The following is a 21546-nucleotide window of genomic DNA, read 5'->3' on the forward strand; positions in this document are numbered from 1 at the left end:
GAATCTCTTTTTGGTGAGGTCAGGCTGTCAGCACATGCGCTGTAAGTCATTGAGCTGGAATGCACTGGTTTTACTCCCCCAGTCCTGCACACATTGTGATGTTTATACAGGGCTGCTCCTGTACTCTCTCGGAGAAGACACACTGGATGTACACACACCGCATCCTGCCAGCAAAATGACAGTGCTCAATAAATCTTGTTTCACATGTGCTGTGTGTGAGATACGGAGTCACTACATTGTCATCCCTTCCAGATATAGATTTTGAAGCCTGGCATAATATTAATGCATATATCGAAGTATGACTAGGATTTTTTAGCTTGGCAGCCACAAAAAAGAGGAAGAAAAAAAGAGGAGGAGTTGGGGCCCCATGCAGCTTCAGCCCCGTCTGACGAAACAGACATCGTAATGATCTTCACGGACAGCAGCCGCAGGATGATTTTAGGGATGAGTATGATTTTACTCAGGCCTCTTGTCTGAGTGTATCGTTGTGCGCGTGTGGTTTTGTTTTTGGCAGGTGTAGGCAAGGAGCAGAGGAATTGTGCAAACTAGGTTTTTTGAGGATGCGACAACATGGCTCACTCGACTTATGGTACATCTCACACTTACAGTTTAGTTTTAAAGAGGTGGGGGTGGGTGGACAGCGATGGAATCAGTCAGCCATCTTCCATGCAGAGGTAAGCGGGAGCGAGAACGAAAAAAAAGACGAAGAAGGATGGAGACAGTGAACGAGAAAGGAGAGAGGAAACTAAGTTCGGAACGAAGAAGTGCCAAAGAAAAAAAGAGTGCCGGACAGAAAAAAGTGCCAAAGAAAAGAAATACCAGAATAATGTGCTCGCAAGAGTTTGCCTCGGGCATGGCCGCGCGAACTCAGCCAGCGTGCACGTGGTATGCATTAGCGTATTTATAATTCAAATGTATGCCTTTAATAATTCACGCGCGCAGCTTTTCAAAGAGGGGCGCGCGAGATTATGTACAGACTGATGAAAGCAAGGAACTTTCCCATCTCCCCTGAAAAGTAAATAAACGACCTCATCATGCAATGCTCTCTCATCCTTTGCCTTGGAACATTTAAGTGCATATTTGCAATTATTCCGAAGTCCTTTTCAAGTATGCGCAATGTTTATTTTATTTATTATTATTATTATTATTTTTTTTTTTTTATGTGGTTGATATTTATTTATCATATTGTGTGATCGCGTTTTGCATTTTCTTGTGCTGCATCACGCGTTTGAGGTGTTTGCGTTGGAGATTCAACTCTAATATCGCTATTGCTTTTGTATTCGCCTGTTTATTATTTTATTAAATTTTCTAATTTTTATAATGTATTTATGTTGTTAAATATATTGGTTTCCAGCGACAATGAGGGCTCCGCTGAGAGAATTCAAATATGAGCCGGTTTGCAGTTTCTTTGCACGGTGGTTTCGAGCACCGCTCGGGGGGGGATTAGAAGGTAAAGTGAATTTGAAAATGATCGTTGCGCTGGAAAGTACAGCACACGTGAAAATGGAGCCCGGCGGCAGGTTTGCAGGACCATCGCTGGATCTGAAGAAGAACTAAGAAAGTATGCGGCCTCAAGCACACTCCTGAAGGGTCAGCAAAGCAAACTTTTGAAATTTTAAAAGCGGATTCTCATCCACACCGACATGGGCGAAGAACACGACATTTAAAGGTAGTTTAAAAATGTTGTTGAAACTGTTTCATACCAACTTTAGCATTGTCTCTTAACAAATAAAAAAAAAAAAAAAAAGTTAACAATTAAAATACAATTAAAACAGGCGCAGTACAATTAAAAGCAATGTATACTTCAAATAAGTTGCTTGATTGTTTAGTTCTAAAAGGCTGTTATTGTCTGTAATTGCTAATATGTTCTAAATTACTTACAGTATTTAAAGATGATGATTACCCACATCATTCCGTTAATTTAAATGAAAAATAATTATTATTATGATGCCGCGAGTGCAAAAGTTTCTGTGGGAATTATTCGTTACTATCGGCGTGGTTTGTAGCAAGCAATGTCGCATCTAAAAACAAAAACAATACCACAGACCTTCTTAAGGGTATTTTTTTTTCAGAAGCGTGTGAAATATAGGCTATGCCTTAATCTTTTTTGCTTTTGTAATCTAATGAATGAATGAACGGAGACTAATATGTAACAAATAATAGGAACATCAAAATATTACAGTTTTAGAAATATTACACAAAGTTAAAAATAAGGATTGTATGGTTGAAGAAGGGGAATGTTGTTTAGAATCTGGCCAAACGTCAACATTTTGTTGTTTAGATCACTGGGTTGCTCGATAAATTTTATATTAAATAAAAATAAATGTTTTATAAACTGTGGTTTTCAATTTTTTTTAATATGGAAGTATTCAGTCTTCCGCGGTGGCTGCCAGTCACGACAATCCCAGAATTTGGGAAGGTTTTTTTTTTTTTGTTAAACTAATAATAATCCTAAAAAAAACCATAGAAATTAACTGTCAAAGTCAATTTAAATTGTCGAATGGCAAAAGCAAATTAAATTGGCTGGCTGTACACCCATTTAGCTCATGCAGAATTAGAATTACCTTCAGTGTCATTTATGTGCAAAGCGCTTGGAATAAGAGGAAGACGTATAAATTCACGATTTTTTATAGTTTCCCATTTAAAAATCTATTCCTAGTTCCATACATAACAGTTTATTTTCTTATATATACTAATATATATTATATATGGATATCGTATTATAATCTATAGTATATATATATAGATAGATTATATATATATATTAGATATATAGCGTGAGTCTCTTTTTATAAACTGAACGCTCTCTGTTTAGAAGCAGTTTCTTTAATTAGCTAAAGAAGAAAAAAAACATCTAAATCAATAATACGATAAAACTAAAATTTTAAATTTAAAGAAAAAAAAACCCGAAGCTTAGCATTATATTACGAGTAAACTTCACTATATAAATGTCAATAACTTCTATAGGCCTAGGTGACAGCGCAAGTATTGAAGGACAAGTTATAAACACCGAAGCAGTCCAAAATTTATAGACTGTGAAATCAACTATTATTTTCAAAGGTAAAATGCTGGTGATGCTCAGCAATGTGTTGAAATAAGGTGCAATTCCCCAGTTGCGCACTCGGTTTGCACATGATCTGGATTTTGGCCACTTTTTAAAAATAAACGACACTCCACCCCCAGTAACCAAACACGCAGAGGTGGATGGTGCGTTGCGACATCATCCGTGAGGGTATACCAATGTGAACACAATCACTGGCAGCGTCTGTCAGTGGTCATTGCGCTCATCGGTCTGGCTGTCTCTCTTCTATTCGCGCGCTCGTCTATCATACGGCACTGGAGAGTCGTCGAGTGGTACCCTGTGTAACACTTCTTTCACCACGCTTAACAGGCTCAGCCCATCAGGGGGTTCAGTTCTCTATCAAGGAGGACCTGCTCCAAAGTCCCAGTCGGGAGGCAAAGAAGTGGGGCAGCAAAGAGGGACCATGAGATCCGGATAGGTTTGTTCCTTGCAGTGTTTGCCATGCCAGGCACGAACAATCCAGAATTTTGAGAAAGGTTTTTTCTGACTTCAGGAAGTCTGTGTGACGGGTAAATTGCAATTAGTTAGTCAGAAGGTCTAAGTGGAAGCAAAATATTTATAAACCTGTATAAATTAAAACGTGTGGGTTGGTTTTTTTTAAGTATAGTATCCGTCAAATGTGCGTTTGGGTAATCTGCTCGAAATACTCAAAAACTATAAAATGGCTGTAAAGGAAGCGATCAGAAACTCTCACTGGAACATTGCTCTATCATCTCAACGGATTTACAGTCCTCTTGGAAATCGGAATGCTCAAAGGAATTAAATCAGATTGTTTCCTCCCGTTGGATAAGACCAACAGTTTTGCCACTAGAACATCCAAGAAGCGTCATAGCATATTGCGGATGGCTCAGCGGGTTACGTTCTCGTTACAAATCCCACCGCGTAAAAAACTTGTAAAGTTTGTTCAGAGTTTGTTTACTAGTTTGTATAAAGGTATTTAATATATAGGTAAACACGTGAGTGATTTTTGGAGTTGGCTATGATAACGGTTTCTGTCTGATTGCAGTACGAAGACCTTGCCCACTATGGGGATGGCGGTATGGATGGAGTTGGGGGTATCCGGCGTCCATGTACGGGGACCAGCACGCGCCTCGGCTGCCGCAGGTTCACCATTTTGAACCACGGGCCACCGCCACATAGCCAACCAGCACTACTCGGGCCCAGCGCAACCGCACAGACAATCATGCCCGCAGCATGGGCCTCGGGCTGTCAACGACGCCACTTAAAGACGAGACAAGGACCAAATATACATGTTACTTGATTGCAGCCCTGCTTAATATGAATAGTTAAAACCAATCTTTATTTATTTAGCCTATTTGAAAGGCGTGCTGCATTATTACACCCGGCATTTTTTGACAGCTCGCAACTTATATTCTACTTTAGTACATGTCAGTTAATTTCCCCCCCCCCCCCCCCCTGTGCGGAAGGTCTATACGATCTTAAAGGAATATGGCTGTTAGTTTAAGCCACATAGCAAATTCACCAATGTCATTTCAAATAGTGAGCTAACTAATTCAACTTTAAAATAACGATTGTTTTTTTATTAATAAAAAATTATAGTAACGGTTTTAGGGAGTCACTATTCTGTAGTGTTTAGACTATTTATGTGGCCGTCAAAGGCTCTACCAAAATTGGAAAAATAAGCAGCAATAAAACTCTAATACGGTTTGTCAAATGTTTTGCTCGATTACTGATATATATAGTTTTTGATCTGTGGGTTGTATGTAAGATGTTGTCCGTTGAATCTTTGAAGGCACCCGGTATTTTCCGCTCCTTGGCGCTGGTGGTTTGAGAAGTGCGAGCTGGCCACATGCACACACTGAGAGAGCCCGGAGTCGTCTGGTGGCAGGAGATGGCGCTCGTCCGATTCGTTTAAAAACCGAGGGACATCGCTTTGATTGCCAAACCAGTAAAGTATTGAATTGAAAAAGAAATATATTTATATATTTTTTAACAATTCCAACTAAATATTCGGTTATTCAATTAGTGAGATATTGGGGGAAGGACGCTCAAAACTGTTGGTTGTTGGTGTAGTGTGGTATTTGTAAAAAAAGGTTTTGGTTTTTTTGGTTTCTAACAAACTTGTGGACTTTTTTTTAACAGATCTCGTGCAAGCAGAAACGTTATTTTCTTCCCTCTTAATCCCCAGAGTGGAACGAATTTGGTAAGTGTTGTTTCGCATAGTTTTTTATTCCAGGTAAAGCACGACTTTCAAGGCCGTGTGAGGATTCTTTGAGGGAAAGAATGGAAGCTTTAGTGGATGTTATGAGGCCGCGTGTTATCAGAGGGCGTGGGGGTCTTTGCCCAGGGGCGCCCTCAAAGCGTCGATCTCTAGAGGAACGACTATTTACACTTCGGCTATCGGTGCATAACATTGACACACAGCGCAACACAAATATCAGACGTGCCACGTTTTTGATTTGAAGTGTACTATTCTCGCAGGTAGTAGAATAACCAACGATGCTTGAATGTTTTAGGTTTTTTTATTAGCTTGCATATTATTATTAACCAATTTGTTTATCTGTTGGCGTGGTGATTTCTATAGTTATTGCGTTATCTGTTTTAATGTTGGTATTTTGTGGTGAAACTATTCCATGCATTATTTTGCTCTTTCCTTAGATGATTCAGTCAATACAAGTATTACGATTCCATCTTTTAGAACTCGAAAAGGTATGTTATTTATTTTACTTAGCCCAATTTTAACATTCTTATAATTTTATGTTTTTCTTTTTATACCCCCAAACAAATATACAAACTGATTTGTTCCCTTGGTTTTTACATTCACGCTTGGTGGCACGAGCTTTGCGCCACACCCTTATCCTTCTCTGCCAATCGAATATATTAGCTGTTTGAAGGGTAAAATGCCCATTGACCTGGTAATTGATGTGAACGGGATGGATGCAAAGTCCGACTTCGCCGACATCTCAGGATCCTCGACAAAATCTCGCAGGATCAAACGTGAGTTTTAATTGGCTTTCTATGACATCATAAAACAGGCCAAGTAGACAGTGTAGGCGTGTTCGTATGTACAGTAGCAGGCAATTTATGGAGGAAACATAGTGATGTTTGTCCAACAAAGAAATAAAGACAAAACTCCAAATGCCATTCTCTCCCACGTTTTTGTATTGTGTGCAAACTAACTCTGTGTGAAGTTTCACTTGCGAACCCGTTTTCATTTATATTGTTATTATATATTATTATACTATTATTATTATTTATGGATATTATATTATAGGTATTATTTCTGATGGGCAAGTTGTTTAACAACCTTACTAGTAGTTATTTACATTTAGGGTTAACCTTAACTTTGTAGTGCCTCAGCCCTGCATGGGCCTTTTTTCTTTTTAAGCCTTTCCTATGTCCATTAGTCATTCTCCACAATATATTTTCGAGAGTGGAGTAATTACGTGAGTTACATATGCTAATTTATTTAAACAACATTATCTAAATCCATTTCTCTTTGCACTGTTATGAAATCATTAAGGCCATTGCCCCATGGACAAAGTCTGTATTTTCAAGAAGAGGTATGAATGATGATGATGATCAGGTTGATGAGTCCGTCGTGTTTGGGTATCAGGAATGTCTGATGAAGGTCAGGGGGTTCCCCCCCACTGGTATCCAGCCCCCTCCTTTAGCCCTGCCTCATGGGTTCCATGTTAAACAGGTGCTCATTCGTACGAATTTTGTACGCCCTCACTCGTACGATGGCGTACGATTTGGCTAGACCCCCACTGACGGGTAGGTTAGGGGGCGTGGGTTTGGTGAGGTCATCGTACAATTCATACGATTCCAACTCGTAAAATACGCACATTTGATCATAAAAGATCGCTATGAATTTTCTGTACGAGGTGTGGTCGTGACGAATTACGTACGAATTAGCCCCCGTCGTAGACATATGTACGAATTGGCCGTGTAGATCGGGCCTGGAATGCACTATTGTCTTTGACCTGAAGGATTGGTTATTGTCAAGCAGGAGGGGAGGTCTTTTTTTCACTCAGAGACCAACAGTGTGTTCTATGGTACAGTTGTGCTTCCTATAACGCAACGCACCACCCCCTGTTACAGGAAACAAAACCACAGAATTAAGAAGACACAGAACTTTACATTCTGCGCTTAGTATCTGTTACCAGGTCAAAATGGTAAGAGAGAAGGTTTTATTTTTTTTTTTTCATTTTAAAAACAGATTAAAACAGGCGTTTTGTGATTTGGGACTAAATGTTCCTACATTACAGTCCTTCTACTTTTCCATCATGTAAAACTGTTAGATGACTTTCCCCCATCCCTCACTATTCCTGTAAATAGGCTAAATCTGAACCGCAGATGGCGAGGGTCTAAACATCATACCTTCACCTGTGGTCAGCTGAAATTTAGTTGATGAATATGTAACCTTTGTACACTTGACGATAACTAAGTAATCTTTTATTGATGCTCCTGTAATGTCTTAATCGATTTTTTATACCAGTGTGCGGTGTGTGACACAAACACATTTTGAATCAGGTGATGAAGAGAGACAGTGGGCCTTCTGAAACGTTATTAACAGCACACACACACACACCATAACACACAAACCCACAGACTGCTTTTGTGTGTGCCTAATAAGAGAAAACAGTGAAGGGTCTTATTCACACAGCTTTATTTTTTGTAGCAGCTTATTCTGTCTGCTGGCCTTTCTTAGAGCTCTTTAGCTGATCACCATCAGCAAAACAGCTGACGCTAAAGGGCCTGAAGAGGAACGGCTGCTGTTTGCCTTCATGTTGGGCCCGTCTAAGTGCTTTGTACCCTGTTTTGGATAAAAAGGGGACGCCGTTGGTTTCTTGTGAGCATTTATTGTGGACGTCAGGAGAAGCAGTTACTCTGGGTTGTAGCTCCATAGGTCTAAATATCCTAGTTCATTTGGATTGTGCATTTCAGTTGTCTCTAATTTCGATCAGACAAATTTTCATGCACAGACATGGTAACTAGACGTTTAAAAAAAACTTGCTGTTTTAAAAGCATGTATATGTGCTAGTGTTACTAATGTGTCTTTTTTTTCAACCTTCAATCTCCTGGATTTTTGATGTACCTGAACCCAGAATCCAGCATCCTGGAGAGACATGGACGACGCTCACTCTACCTACTCCCTCAGTCGGCACCCCCAGGACCGCTCCAGCGGGGGACATGCTTCTCCAGAGCGGAGACAACAGCACGAACTAGGTAGGAAAACCTGTCAATTTTACTATCAAACCATAGTATGCTTTGTTGAAAACATGGTTTACTCTGTCATCTTAAATTTGTACTCCCAGGCTTTAAGTATGTATTTTCACTCGAGGTTGGATTTTCAATTTTGATTTTTTTTTTTGTTACGGTATACACTGAAAAAATGGTAGCACCTAAAAATGTTGACATCTAAATTGGTTTTATTCAAAGCAAAGTATTATTAAATAAACACTGAATCAACCTCATAATGTTTTAAAATACTAAACACAGTTTATGCTGTCATCTTAAATTGTACTCCAGCTTCAGAGGTATTTTCACTTTCGTTTGGATTTTTAAATTATTCTTATACATTATACACTGAAAAAAAATGGTTTTATTCAAGTCAGAAGTGTTATTAGATATCACTGAATCTATATAAAAAATAGGCTAAATCAATAGAAGTAGCTAACAATTACAGGTTACCACTTTTTCCAGTGTATATTATATTTATTTTCTATGTTATTTTGCAGAATTTAGTCTTTTAATTTCATATTTTTTTAATGTGTGTAAACAGCATTTACTAATCAAAGTCACATGTCACTGTTCATGTCATCATCACGATGGTTCACTGAGCTGGTTTTACGATTTTTCCTGTGGACACAATTGGTGTTTAAATGTTCTTGAAAGGTTAAGGGTGTAATTAAATTTACACCAGATCTTCCATTTGCATGTCACTTTTTTTTTTTTTATATATATTGTGACCTGCCACTCCATATTTATTGTCCTTTTGCTCTGTTAAGCTTTTGGGGGAATATTTATTTAATTATTTAATTTTTTACGACCTGTTTTTGTATAATTGCTTCAGTTAAAATAGCCTTCAGGGTTTCTCACCTCCTTTTAACCATCAGACATCAAAAGCCTGACCGTAATGCAGCACAGTAGCAGGATGTTCTGCAAGACAAGAGAAACCAGAAACAAAACCAGCAGCCAGATTGTAATTCTTTGACAATTCAACCTCAGTGTGACAGTATGAAAGACACCTTTAAAATGTTTGGCATAGCAGCAATGCTAGTAGTGTTTCTGCAATGCTACTCGGTATAAAAGAGAGAAAAGCATCAGGGTGGCGGCATTTTCCCCACACCGGGCTTTTTTTAAACAACAGTGGGGGAACATCCAAGGACCACGGCCTTTTGACCCCAAAGATCATGCATTGAAGAAGGGGAAGAGGAATGACTCCTGCTGGCCTGCTGGCCTGAAGGACAGAGCACTTCAAATTCTAGTCACATTAGAGGGTTGATATCTGGGGTGATCAGAGGCAGAGCCTGGGTTAGGATCAGGGACATCTACCTGCTGCTCCTCCAGGAGCCACTTTGGATCGGTGTTCCTCCCTTTATCATTCAAGAGATCGGTAAAGCAAACACCTTTTCCATTACAAGTGAATGGGGGGTGTTACGTCAGTCACCCAACTCGAGTCCGAAGGATTACTGGATCTCTTCAAAGCACCTGTCTCTTGTAGGGGGGTCCCTTTGTTGATGCACATCAGTAGAAGTTGCTTTTGTTGAGAAACCTTTATGTTAGGTTAGGCAGAAGGAAAGAGAAGTGCTCCTCGGTTAGAGTCCGAATGTTCTTAAGAACTGCTGACTCACCTCAGGGTGTTTTTTTTTTTTTTTTTTTTAGAGAATTTGGGATGTTAGTGGGGGGTTTTCCACAGCTATCCTAAACATGTGCGTGTTGGTGGGAATGCAGAGCCTAGGAATGTCCATCACAAAGGCCGAAAGGGAACAAAGGGAAGCTGCAGGACATTCCAGGCCAGTGTTCACACTCGAAGGCAAAGACACAGGCTGAGACAGGATGTTTACATCTATATCTGAACCTTCAATGGAGGTTAAATCCCAGCATGAAGTATAGTGGACCAACAACAAGTGTCAAGAGCCGATGCCTCTGCGTTTTAGCCGTCAATACCACCCAACTGTGGTCCAATCCCATGGTTCTCCAGATCATATCATGGCCACGGGGGACAAGAGGATAAGAGCATCTAATCAATATGCTTTAAGTGAAACGATTAGCGAGAACAAAATCATCTGCGTTCGTCCAGTAATTATCCAGTCTGTTGCGTCCAGTAGTCAGAATTATGGCCCCTTTGGAGAAGTATAGTTCGTGATAGATTGAGGTCATGGTGAGCTCATTAAGCAAGCAAACAGGATTTATTCTGTGATGCGTGCGGGGTGGCAGTCATCAGACCCGGCTAGTTTGCGCCGGGCTTCTTTGTCTCCGGGACATTCATCTATCTTCAGTTCATCTAATTATCAGCATCAGAACAATGCAGAGCATTTCAGCTTTGGACCTTGTCATCTCTCGGATGCTGAAGGTAGCGTGATGTGACGTGGATGCCGTCAGGGTCGGCTTGAAGGATGTGGGAAACGAGTCAAAAAATTCTACTTAGACTTGATGCGTTTTTATATGCAGAACCCCTTCAGAAGTTTTGATTTGTAAGTATGAGGGAAAGTTAAAAAAAATGGTGGTAGATGGAAGGTAGAAGCCTCTTCTTCTCCATGTCTTGGGGTGCTGTTTTTCTCTAAACAGCCCGAGGGCTTACTCCAGCTTCCTCCAGGCTGCTCTGGTCTGGCCCCCCTCTGCGCTGCGCGTGCAGACTCTGGGTTCGGGGAGTGAGGTAGGGCTCAGGGAGCTGCAGAGAGCAGCAGCCTTTAAAGAGAGTGCAGTCACACAGGCTGCACGGGCCAAGTTGCCAGGGAACAGTCAGAAGCGATTAGCATCGGTTTGGATCAGCCCTGCGGCCTTCATTTTCTGGAACAGGAGGAGAGAGGCTCGAGGAGAGGAGGGGAGGGGGTGGTGTTTGAGACTTCCTTAGATGTAAGGATCTTACCCAGCTCTTTTTATCTATCGTTTTCCCCTTTTCTTTTCTTTTCTTTTCTTTCCTTTTATTTTATTTTATTTTTTTGTATTATCTTACTGTAGTTTCACCTTTTACTTTTTCTACCCTAAAAGTCATCAGTTTTTTATATTTTCAGAATGTTCTTTTGTATCACTCTTTCTAGCACATTTTTGATATTTCATATTTATAAACACATTAAAAATGTATTTTTCTTTTTTCCTGTATTTAATTTTATATATTATTTTTTTTATTTTCAGTTTTAACTTTCTTTTCTTTAATGTGTTTTCACTCGTTCTAATGAACACAATGAAAACATCACCTCACATATTTTCTTTATTATTATTTGAATTATTGTTCCATTTCATAGTTTTCTTTTCTTTTCTTTTCTTTTCTTTTCTTTTCTTTTCTTTTCTTTTCTTTTCTTTTCTTTTCTTTTCTTTTTTTATTATTCCATTTTGTAGCTCTGCTTTTTTATCCCCCTTTAAATTGTTCCGAATATAACATATAACATACAAATTAACATTCTCATAAACAACTTTAAAAAACACATTAAAAAATCACATTTTCTTTTATTTTTCTTTTAACATCTTTATTTTACATTACAATTTCTTTTTGTCGTTTTTTCTTTTCTTTTCTTTTATTTTCTCTTCTGTTTATATTATTTTATGCATTCTTTCCCTTTCAGAACATACTACTTTCTATTTTACAATATACTTTTTTTTTTCATATTCACAATGAAACTCTTACCTCTCTGAGCCAGTCAATACTGTGGTCAACATGCAAACTCCTGAAAGCATAATGAGAAGAAACAGCAGTCTGTGTTGTGTAGAGACAAACAGTGTGAGACCACTGCCCTGCCCTTGACTTGCATTTTGATTACAGCATCAGTCAGCCAGCCTGAAGTCCATCTACCACCCCCCTTCTTATATTCAAATGTCATTATTCATTAGCTGAAATATTAATGCATGAATATGGCGCATACAGTTGCCTTTGATTGATGCATCCCCAAAAACAAGGAGACACAGCAGGGCCAATCTTAAGAAAAGTAGGGTTCCTGTCCCGCCTCCGGGGAGGAGTCCCCTCAGATACATTATTCACACACCCTCCGGGCAGGCTTTCAAGGCATCTCTACCCTCAGGGCAAGAAAAATAAGCATGACTGTTAAAAGTAAATCATCTTGCCTGATGCACAGTTAATGGAAGCAGGAGAGAGGGATGCAAAGAAAGAAAGAGAAAGGAGGGTGAGGAGGAGGACAAGACGGAAACCTTAGTTTAAAAGCGGCCTCCTGCCTGGCTCTGATCTTAAACTAGATTGGATGATAATGGAATGAAAGCAGGCTTGATGTTATCAGAGAGCTCACAGTTTAAAATGCATTGTTTGTTAAGCATCAATTGATCTTACAGTATAATGCCTCATTCATATCAAGTTGGAATTACCATAATTACGAGTTTCCGAGTAGTAAAAAAAAAACCAACACTTATTATCAAACTCTTAGTTACATGTTGGAAACTAGCATTTTGATGAATTCTTCAACTTATCTCATTTGACATTATGTCAAATAAAATATAAATAAACAAAATTAAAAGTAGTTCAGTAGTCACTTTAGCACATATTTGGTATGACATTTAATTATAGCCAGTATTATATTTTTGTTAAGAATATGTGTAAGTATGTGATGTATTTGATATATATATATATATATATATATATATATATATATATATATATATATATATATATATATATAGATATATATATATTATATAATATATATTACATTTTAAAACACATAAAAAAAAATCATTTTTAGGTTGTCACACCTATATATTTATATACAAAATCCAACATTAATTTCTGTAGCTCATTTAGTAATGCATGGTGCTAACAACGTTGTAGTCAAAGGTTTGATTCCCAAAGATAGCATGAGCTTCAATAAATAGCTAAAATAAGCGTTTAATCATAATCTGTGTGTGTTCAAACCATCTTTAAGCGCTTGGAAGGGAAGTGATGACTGTATTTAGCTGTAGTGTGTGTACGTGGCCACTAACTAAACTTAGTTACATCATGAATGTGGCCACTGTATATTAGTGGTTTAGCATCATAAGTTCTGTCCCTGCACTGTACACCACTTACTAACTTCTAAAGTCTTTCACGGTTTTCTCAACAACCGCTAACAGGCTTTGGTTTATTTATGTTTTTCCTCCGTTTTTTTTTTTTTTTTTTTTTTTTTTTTTTCGAGTGCTAATTCAGATCAGATATTCTCTTTGCAGTGCCATGTTTCCATTCCCCATTCAAGCAGAGAGCCTGGACATTCATTACCCCATGTCAAAGACAGAGCTCACATTGAATTAATAGCACTGGGGCTGGTGCAGAGCTTTCCTGGAGATCTCTGACACCGAGACAGCGAGAGAGAGCAGGAGATATCTCGCTCCGTTGATTAGCGTTCCCTCTCCCTGCATGGCTACTCCTGCTCGCCTCGGTCCTTGTGTTACTGTTGCTAATCAAAACAAGCCCCCCGCGTGGCTCTTTCACATCATGTTTGTGAGTGGCACTGGTGATCGGTCTGAATAAACAACTGAAGGTGATGTTTTATCTCATTAAAGTGACTTTAAAGTCTCTCTCGCCCTGCTTTCATGCTGTTGTTTATCAGGAGATGGCTTGGATAACAGCTTGGCATCTCCGGGAACAGGGGACGAGGACGACCAAGACAAGAAACGGCAGAAGAAGAGAGGAATCTTCCCCAAAGTGGCGACCAACATCATGCGGGCATGGCTCTTCCAGCATCTCACGGTAAGATGCAAATCAAGATCTTCTAGCCAGAATTTGGAAGACTTTGTAAAGTGGGCCAGAGTCCAATGCATCTCTTGGTGAAATAACACAATTCCACTGTTCTCAGCTCAGTGACCTGCATCCAAACTGCATTAAAACTAGCAGGGTGTGTTATTATCTGTCTCTCGGCCCTCCCATCCATTTCGCTCGTCAAAACCCAGGGCCACATTCATGAGTAGGTTTCACCAAAACTTGCTGGTTTTAGACTGATTTATGGCATTCTCAACCGCCTCAAATCTCGGCACATTTTCACCGGTCCACCTCCTTAAATTCCCACCATTCTCTTGTGTCTTCCTGTTTTCCATTCTCTTTCAGAATTCCTTCACTTTCTAAGAGCTACACAGGTCCTGTACACATAGTAATCCTTTCCCTTTTACCCACCTTTAGAGTTTAGAGATAAAAAAGGAGAGCCTAATTGAATTATCCTCTCTCTGTTCCCAGCTCCTTTTCAGAGCGATTTGTGAAGCAAAAGTGTTTCCCATTGCAGGATGTGTCCTGACAAAAAAAAAAAGTGTTAGAGGGGACTTTGGCCTCTGAATGGCCCCCATTGCAACACCCAGGCGATCATGCATTCATTTGGGGTCGGGCTGAATGAAAGCTGCAGGATTACGTTTTGTCGGGTTCTACTTTGAGCCAGTGTGCAACGTTTGAGATGGGGGGGCTCTTACATATGGTCTAAGCCTCCATCTTTTGTGACCTATTCAGAGGTCCGCGATAAAGACCCCCCTGTGCTGCCAATTTTAAAGAAAGGTGGAACATTAAGATTCAGTGGAACATTACAGTTATAACTGTTAGCTGCACTGGAACGAGATAGAGAGAGCTCCTTTGGCATGCAAATGGGGACGAGGAGGGGGCTTCTTAATAGACATAAGTGGAATTTGTGCAAATATGAGTGATTCAGTGAGCTTGTCGGATAGCTTCATCTTTTGAATACATAGGATCCTCGCTAAACTTCAGCAAACAATCACGGCACAACCTGCTGAGAGCTTTTTTGATAAGAGTTTAAAGATGGATCCCAGAGCACAGCTCGCATTCGACTGTCACTTGGGTTGTGTAGAAAAGGGGCGGAGCTTACAGTCATTCATCAGCACAATGACAGCAAGCAAGCCAGGAGGTGAGCAGGGAAAGCTCTGTCAGTGTGTGAGAGAAAGAACGAGACATGTAACTGGACTCATCCCTCACCACTGACCACGGGAGGTGAGGCTGTGACAGTGCCAAAATTGGTGCACACCCATGACCCTGTGCTGTCTATACATTCACCCCTGCCTGCCATCTGCTGCCCTCCCTCTGCACTCACAGTGAGAGCAAGAGGATCAGGGGCCAGGAGCCACCGCGGGGCCACCAAGGGCCAAGCCCTATTCAACCCTAAACAAAACTCTCCATTGTCTCTCTTTCACACCCACTCGATCATTTGTCAAGTAATGTCAAATAATGTCAAACAAAACCACGAGCACTCAGCCAATAAGACGCAGGGAAATTCTCAAACTCTGGGCTGCATATGGGAAGTCTATCATACATGATGTAATTTCCTGAAAGAGTCATATGGGATCCACGTTTTTGCCCGCAGTCTCGCATGGAGCGGGTAGACTATATGCTTGAGGTCATTAGTCATTTAAACAGATTAGTTTTTAAGAAAAAGTCAGGTCATCTTGATTTGCTTTATTAATGGAGACTGCAAGGAGAAATACATAACTCTAAAAAATCAAGACATTTACATGTTCCATTCATTATCGCTTTATGGATCATTGGACAGCAATGTTATTATCTATAATTTTTCTTGTTGTTTCTGTTTCTTGCAGCACCCCTTACCCATCCGAAGAGCAGAAGAAGCAGCTAGCGCAGGACACAGGCCTCACCATCTTACAAGTGAATAACTGGTGAGTGACCTTTGACCTTTGACTTTTGACTTGCCAGTTTGACCTCTCAGCACTAAGAAGTCAGGGTCAGGGATCTCTGTAACATTTCTATTTCAAATCCGGTGATCCTGATTTCTCACACTATTATTAGACGCTGTTCAAAGCCCCAATGAGACAAATAAAAGTCAGAATAGGAGCAATGATGAGGTTTGCCCGGGGTCTCAGAGGGACTTTGTCAAATGTTTTGTTGGGGGATTCTGGAATGCCATTCAGTCACCAGAGTTCTCTTGAATGTTTATTCATTTAATAACCATCTTGTTTGCAAAAGATGCTATTGGATTACACAATTCTGATAATCTCATTGCTAGACTCTGAATGTATGATTGAGAGGCCTTGTGTATGTATTGTATTTAGACTGGATTTATTCTGATAGAATTATTGCACATGGCTACAATCAACACTGTACTTATGCAGACAATTTTGATATCTATTGCCAATAGACATCAGAATATTTTTTGTTTGTTTGTTTGTTTTACTTTTAGATTTTTTCCCACTTCCATATAATTTGAATCTATATTTTTTAATTCCGTATGCATTTAAATCGTGAAAATGTTGTTCATTACTTCAAAATTAAGTTTTAAATTTAGATTTGTTCTCTCTTTCATGACCCTTGAATCTAGATTTTTAATTATATATGCTTTTAAACCATTTAATATAGATAATTTAAATCTGTTTTTTTTTGTTTTTTTTTTACTGTTACTGTTATAATAACATTAATTTTGGATAGCATACACTACTACAATAAACACTGTTATTAAGAAGACAAATTTGATATCTATAATGATTGCCAGTTCATTTTATTTCTTACTTTATTTTCAAATTATTTTAAATTGACATTTTTTCCCTTCCATGACACTTGAATATCTATTTAAATTCTATGTATTTAAACTATATAACATAGATAATTTAGTTTAACTTTAGTTTACCACATATATTGTTTTAGCTACACAGTAATAAAAAAGACCTGTTACTGTCATAAAAAGTCATATTGCATATTATTTATTTATTTATTTTGTATAAAATGGAAATGTAAGATTTGTAACATATGCTAATGTGTATTTACTGATACAAAATAAGGTGTTCACAATCATGTTGCTAAGACTCATTGTCTATGAGTAATTCCTTCCCCCAGTGCATGTCAGAGGCATTTCCTACCTCTCTGTTATGGGCTGCTGAAGCATATTAGTGTCTGAAAAGCAGTTAGGCTAATCATACCCTGAGGCTACTAGGCCAATGCTATATCAATTGAATAGTTATTGAGCAATGACCCCTTTACTTGATTTGCTAATATATTGCAGTGAGAAGCACAATTAAAGCGAGTCTTAAAAACAGAGGTCATCTTTAGACTGCTGAGGAAAGGAAAAATACACCACAAATCAAATAAATCGATTTGTTTTTATCGTCGTCTACTATAAAATTCACCATTAAGTGGAATGTTTCTCAAACACAATTTGTAAAAGGTGTTAAAATCCCTTTATTAACAAAACCTCTGCTTGTTTACATTATAAATTAGACTAAAACGTTAAAACAGTACATTAGCTTTTTTTGTGGACTCCTGACAGGTCCATTAACCCAAAGGCCCAGGAGAAATCGCACTGCATTAAGGGATATTTTGCAGTAAATCATAGCAAAAAGCTCACAGTAGTAAAAGTCCTGAGTGTTTAAATAAGAGTAAAATATACTGTGGGCGGTCAGTAATATAAATAGATTCAGTAAAGGTGTTCCTGGTCTTCTCTTTGACAGGTTTATCAATGCTCGAAGAAGAATCGTGCAGCCCATGATTGATCAGTCTAACAGAGCAGGTAAAGCGATGGCTTATTTTCTACCATCTTTACAATCAATATATGCATATATCATATATCGTGTTTTTGTGTGTTTAGTCAGTCAAGGAAGTGCTTACAGCCCCGATGGTCAGCCTATGGGCGGCTTTGTGCTAGACGGCCAACAACACATGGGTCTCCGGCCTGGCGGTAAGTTGCACTTTGATTCTAATCATACACTACTCACTTGTAGTGCTGTTATAAAAATAGTGAAAGCAATAGCATTTGCATGTCTTTTATTGTTTTTTTTATTAATTTTTATTTTGTTTCTCCGTCTCGCAGGTCCCATGGGAGGAATGGGTATGAACATGGGTATGGATGGACAGTGGCACTACATGTAAACGCCTCCTCGCTTCCTAAACCATAAACGTAAGGAAACGCTTTGCTACTTAGAACATCCCCTCTCTTTCTCCTTTCACTCGGTGTGTGAAATCTGATTATGGTGGCAATTCTCTCTCCGACGACCCCCTCACATGCACACACACACACACACGCACCTTCTTTCCCGGCTCCATCTTCGCTGCCTGTCTCTGACAGTTCACAAATCAAGACGTATCGCTCGCCGCGGGCGGCCTGGCATGGAGAATTTTATTTAATACCCACACTGTGCTGCCCAATGAGCCCCTCCATAATGACACTTACCTTGATTAATAGAGCTCTTTATATGTAAATAGGCACCGCATCCAGTTCTCCAATCGTGCCAACACAGCCCTTTCCTCTCAAATAACAACCTCAGTCTCTGCTAATGAAGGGAGAGGAGCGGGGAGGTGAGCGGAGGTTAACACCCCCCACCGAAGCCTCAGACACATTGAGATATCATGAGCTCCAGCTTGCAGGAGCCAGATACACGCAGACTAAATAATTTCCAGACTATTTAATCCTACCTTTTTTGATTGAATTATCATCGAGTCGTTACTGTAATTGCATCATTTAAAGGAATGTTTCCCCATCCTTAATTCGCTCTGGTTAAACAGCATATGCTGGTGGATTGTTGGGATCATTATGAAGATCGGTTTTCCTGTGTAAAGCGTGAAGAGTCACATTCATGATTTTAGAGGCAGGTGTATGTTTTTTTTTTTTTTTTAAGGAATATTTTGAGTTGGCTACAAGTTTAATCAACAACATTTGTGGTTGATTATCACAAAATTATTATTATTATTATTTTTTTTTTTATTTCTTTAAAAATAAATAAAAATGAAGGAAAAATTGAGGATACAGTAAGGGACTTAGACTCTTATCTAATCTAATCTAATCTAATCTAATCTAAAAATTAAGGTTCTTTATTTGCATCCCTGAATCTTTCCAATGCATGAAAGGTTCTTTAAAGTGGAGAAAAGGGTTCATTGGATTATTAAGTGGTTATTTTAGGAACTATTCACTAAAAGGTTCATTGGGAACCAAAATGGTTCCAAAATGGCATCACAGTGAAACCCTCATTTTGCCACCTTTTTTTGTGAATTTAGCCATTTTCTGGTGAAATTTAAAAGCAGAGATAATTTCATAAAAGCACTCACATAGATTATTATTATTTTTTTTATTACTATTATTTTTGCTGTAAAGTTATTTCATTTGTCATTTTATGGTCGTTTTAGGGTTTTAGACATTACATGTTATGACATTGAAGTTTTTAAATTGGATATAACTTTACTCAGAAAAAGTTATTATCAATTTGTAAACACTAAAATCATGTTTTCTGACTATACACTGTGAAATGTATTTATTGATTGATTGATTGATTGATTTATGATTTATTTATTTATTTTTATTAAATTCTTCTAGTTGTAAATAAAGATTATTGGAGTATGTTTATATATCAGATATATATGTTTATATATATATATATATATATATATATATATATATCAGTCTTTCTACTTTCTACTATGCTTAATAGATATTTTCATATTTAATTCATTGTGTTTTTTATATCTATTTCTTTGTAATTATTTGTTACATTTCCTAGCAATTTCTGTGAAAACAATTTATATACACTACATTTTTGAGTGCACAACTGATTTTTTTTGTTTGTAAGTAGATTCACTTCTGCTGTAAATGCCTTACTGTAACCCCGATTTATTTATTTATTTATTTATTTAAGAAAAAAGAGGGACATAATTAAATACATTTATCTCGTAATCAGCACATACCCAAAATATTCCTTTAATGCTTTCACATTGTGAATATTAGTAAATAAATCTCTTAATACTGCATTTTTCACTCCATGTTGTAGGTTTTGATGGTGTCCTCAAGAACAGTCCCAGTGCTGGCCAGAGGCATGAGGAGTCACGTCACATTCATCCTCACCTGATCATGCGCCTGTCCGGTCACCTCTTGTCTTCATGAGACCTCCCAGATCTCTCACGGACCCCTCATCATCTGGTCATCATGTCTCCAGCCAAAGGACTGTCTGCAGGAGCACCAACATTACAAAAACAGACTTGAAGCATTTGTGCCAAAAGAGAGACTTCTAAAAAAAGACAATTGGAGATCTTTTCTTTTTAAATTATTTATTTATTCTTGTTATACTGTCAAGAAGCACGGGGACCACACCATTTGTGCACTTTTGCTCAACCCTAGAGTGGCCGCCCCAGACGCTAATATTCCATACCTCCTCACGCACAAGTGCACACGCTCATATTAAACACATTTAACTGTGGAATCAAGTAAAAGATGCTAAGAACCCTCAAGATCTGAAATGTGAGTGTATGAAGGTTTTTTTTTTTTTTTTTTTTTTTTTGGGAAATGTTCTATGTTTGGGTTTGTGTCATTGACTAGTTTTTAGACCTTTGCATTTATGACTCTACAAAGGAAATGAAACCACTTGATGGGATGATTATGGCACACATCTGACACAAATTCCAGTATGTGAAACCACAAAGTCTTCCCCACATGAGATGTTTTGAAAAGCATCGCTGAGGAAATGAGTTATGCGTTTATTTGTCGAATTGGAGAGCTACAGTGCTCTTGTAAAGCTAAATACGCCTGGGGCAGTTTTTAAATCACTAGAGATGTTCCATTGTACATAATTATGTAAATGTTATTTGTAAAACACATAATGTCAAATAGGCATTCAGTCGAGATCCTTTAAAAATGGAGTTGGGATATTGTTGTACATTTTGGTCCGTTCTCACTCTTGCTTTTCTCGATGAAAAAAGTCGATCATATGTTTGTTGAAGTACTGATCAGTTTGATCGATCTTCCCGCTCTGTCCATGTTTCATGAGTCTTTTAAAGCATTGCAGTATTTCTACACAGTCAAAAGTCGAATTCTTGTAATAAATGCTTCATTTTCAAAATGTTAAATCTCTTGCTTTGGATATTATTTCATGCACTGAATACTGACACAGTTAAAATTCATTTTAGCTATAAATATCTATTTTTATTTTGCAGATAAAATGCAGCTGTTCTACAACGTAGTTACATAATCATTTTGTCCGTTTAAAAAAGAAAAAAAAATGAAAGAAATTGAAACGCAAACGAAACCACATTTAAAAATATGTTTTTAATGTGTGAATATACGTGTGCATTAAACAATCATAAAGTAAAAGCATAATTTTTATACTAGGGTACATAACGACTACTTAAAGGTGCATAAAAATGTAAAATAATAATTTCATAACTGTCTAGGCTATCCCCTAAAACCATTCAAGAAAGTAGCCTATTAAAAATTGTGTAGAGGTGATTTGTAAAATGTTTGAGGCGATATGTGCAGAAATAAATCACATTAAATCAATATTTCCAAATCAGGCGACTGTACCGCGTGTAATTTTTCAGAAACACAAACCTCGCGCACTTCTTCATTTCCAGCATCTTTTAAACGCAATTTCGCGGT

The 21546-nt window shown here is 38.2% G+C and overlaps 1 protein-coding gene across 1 annotated transcript; it reads left to right on the forward strand.

The window, feature by feature from the left end:
- Positions 1–570: 570 nt before the first annotated feature.
- LOC109113415 (homeobox protein Meis1-like) lies at positions 571–21011 on the forward strand. Its single transcript, XM_042777224.1, has 14 exons — positions 571–674; positions 3392–3464; positions 4089–4186; positions 5186–5246; positions 5702–5765; positions 5876–6023; positions 8151–8275; positions 13801–13940; positions 15733–15734; positions 15782–15856; positions 17639–17697; positions 17776–17865; positions 17998–18084; positions 19946–21011. The coding sequence occupies exons 1-13, from the start codon at positions 571–573 to the stop codon at positions 18054–18056; spliced, it is 1098 nt and encodes a 365-aa protein (XP_042633158.1). The 3' UTR covers positions 18057–18084; positions 19946–21011.
- Positions 21012–21546: the final 535 nt, after the last annotated feature.

The sequence above is a fragment of the Cyprinus carpio genome, chromosome A20 (assembly GCF_018340385.1).
Source record: "Cyprinus carpio isolate SPL01 chromosome A20, ASM1834038v1, whole genome shotgun sequence".
NCBI classification, from domain to species: Eukaryota; Metazoa; Chordata; class Actinopteri; order Cypriniformes; family Cyprinidae; genus Cyprinus; species Cyprinus carpio.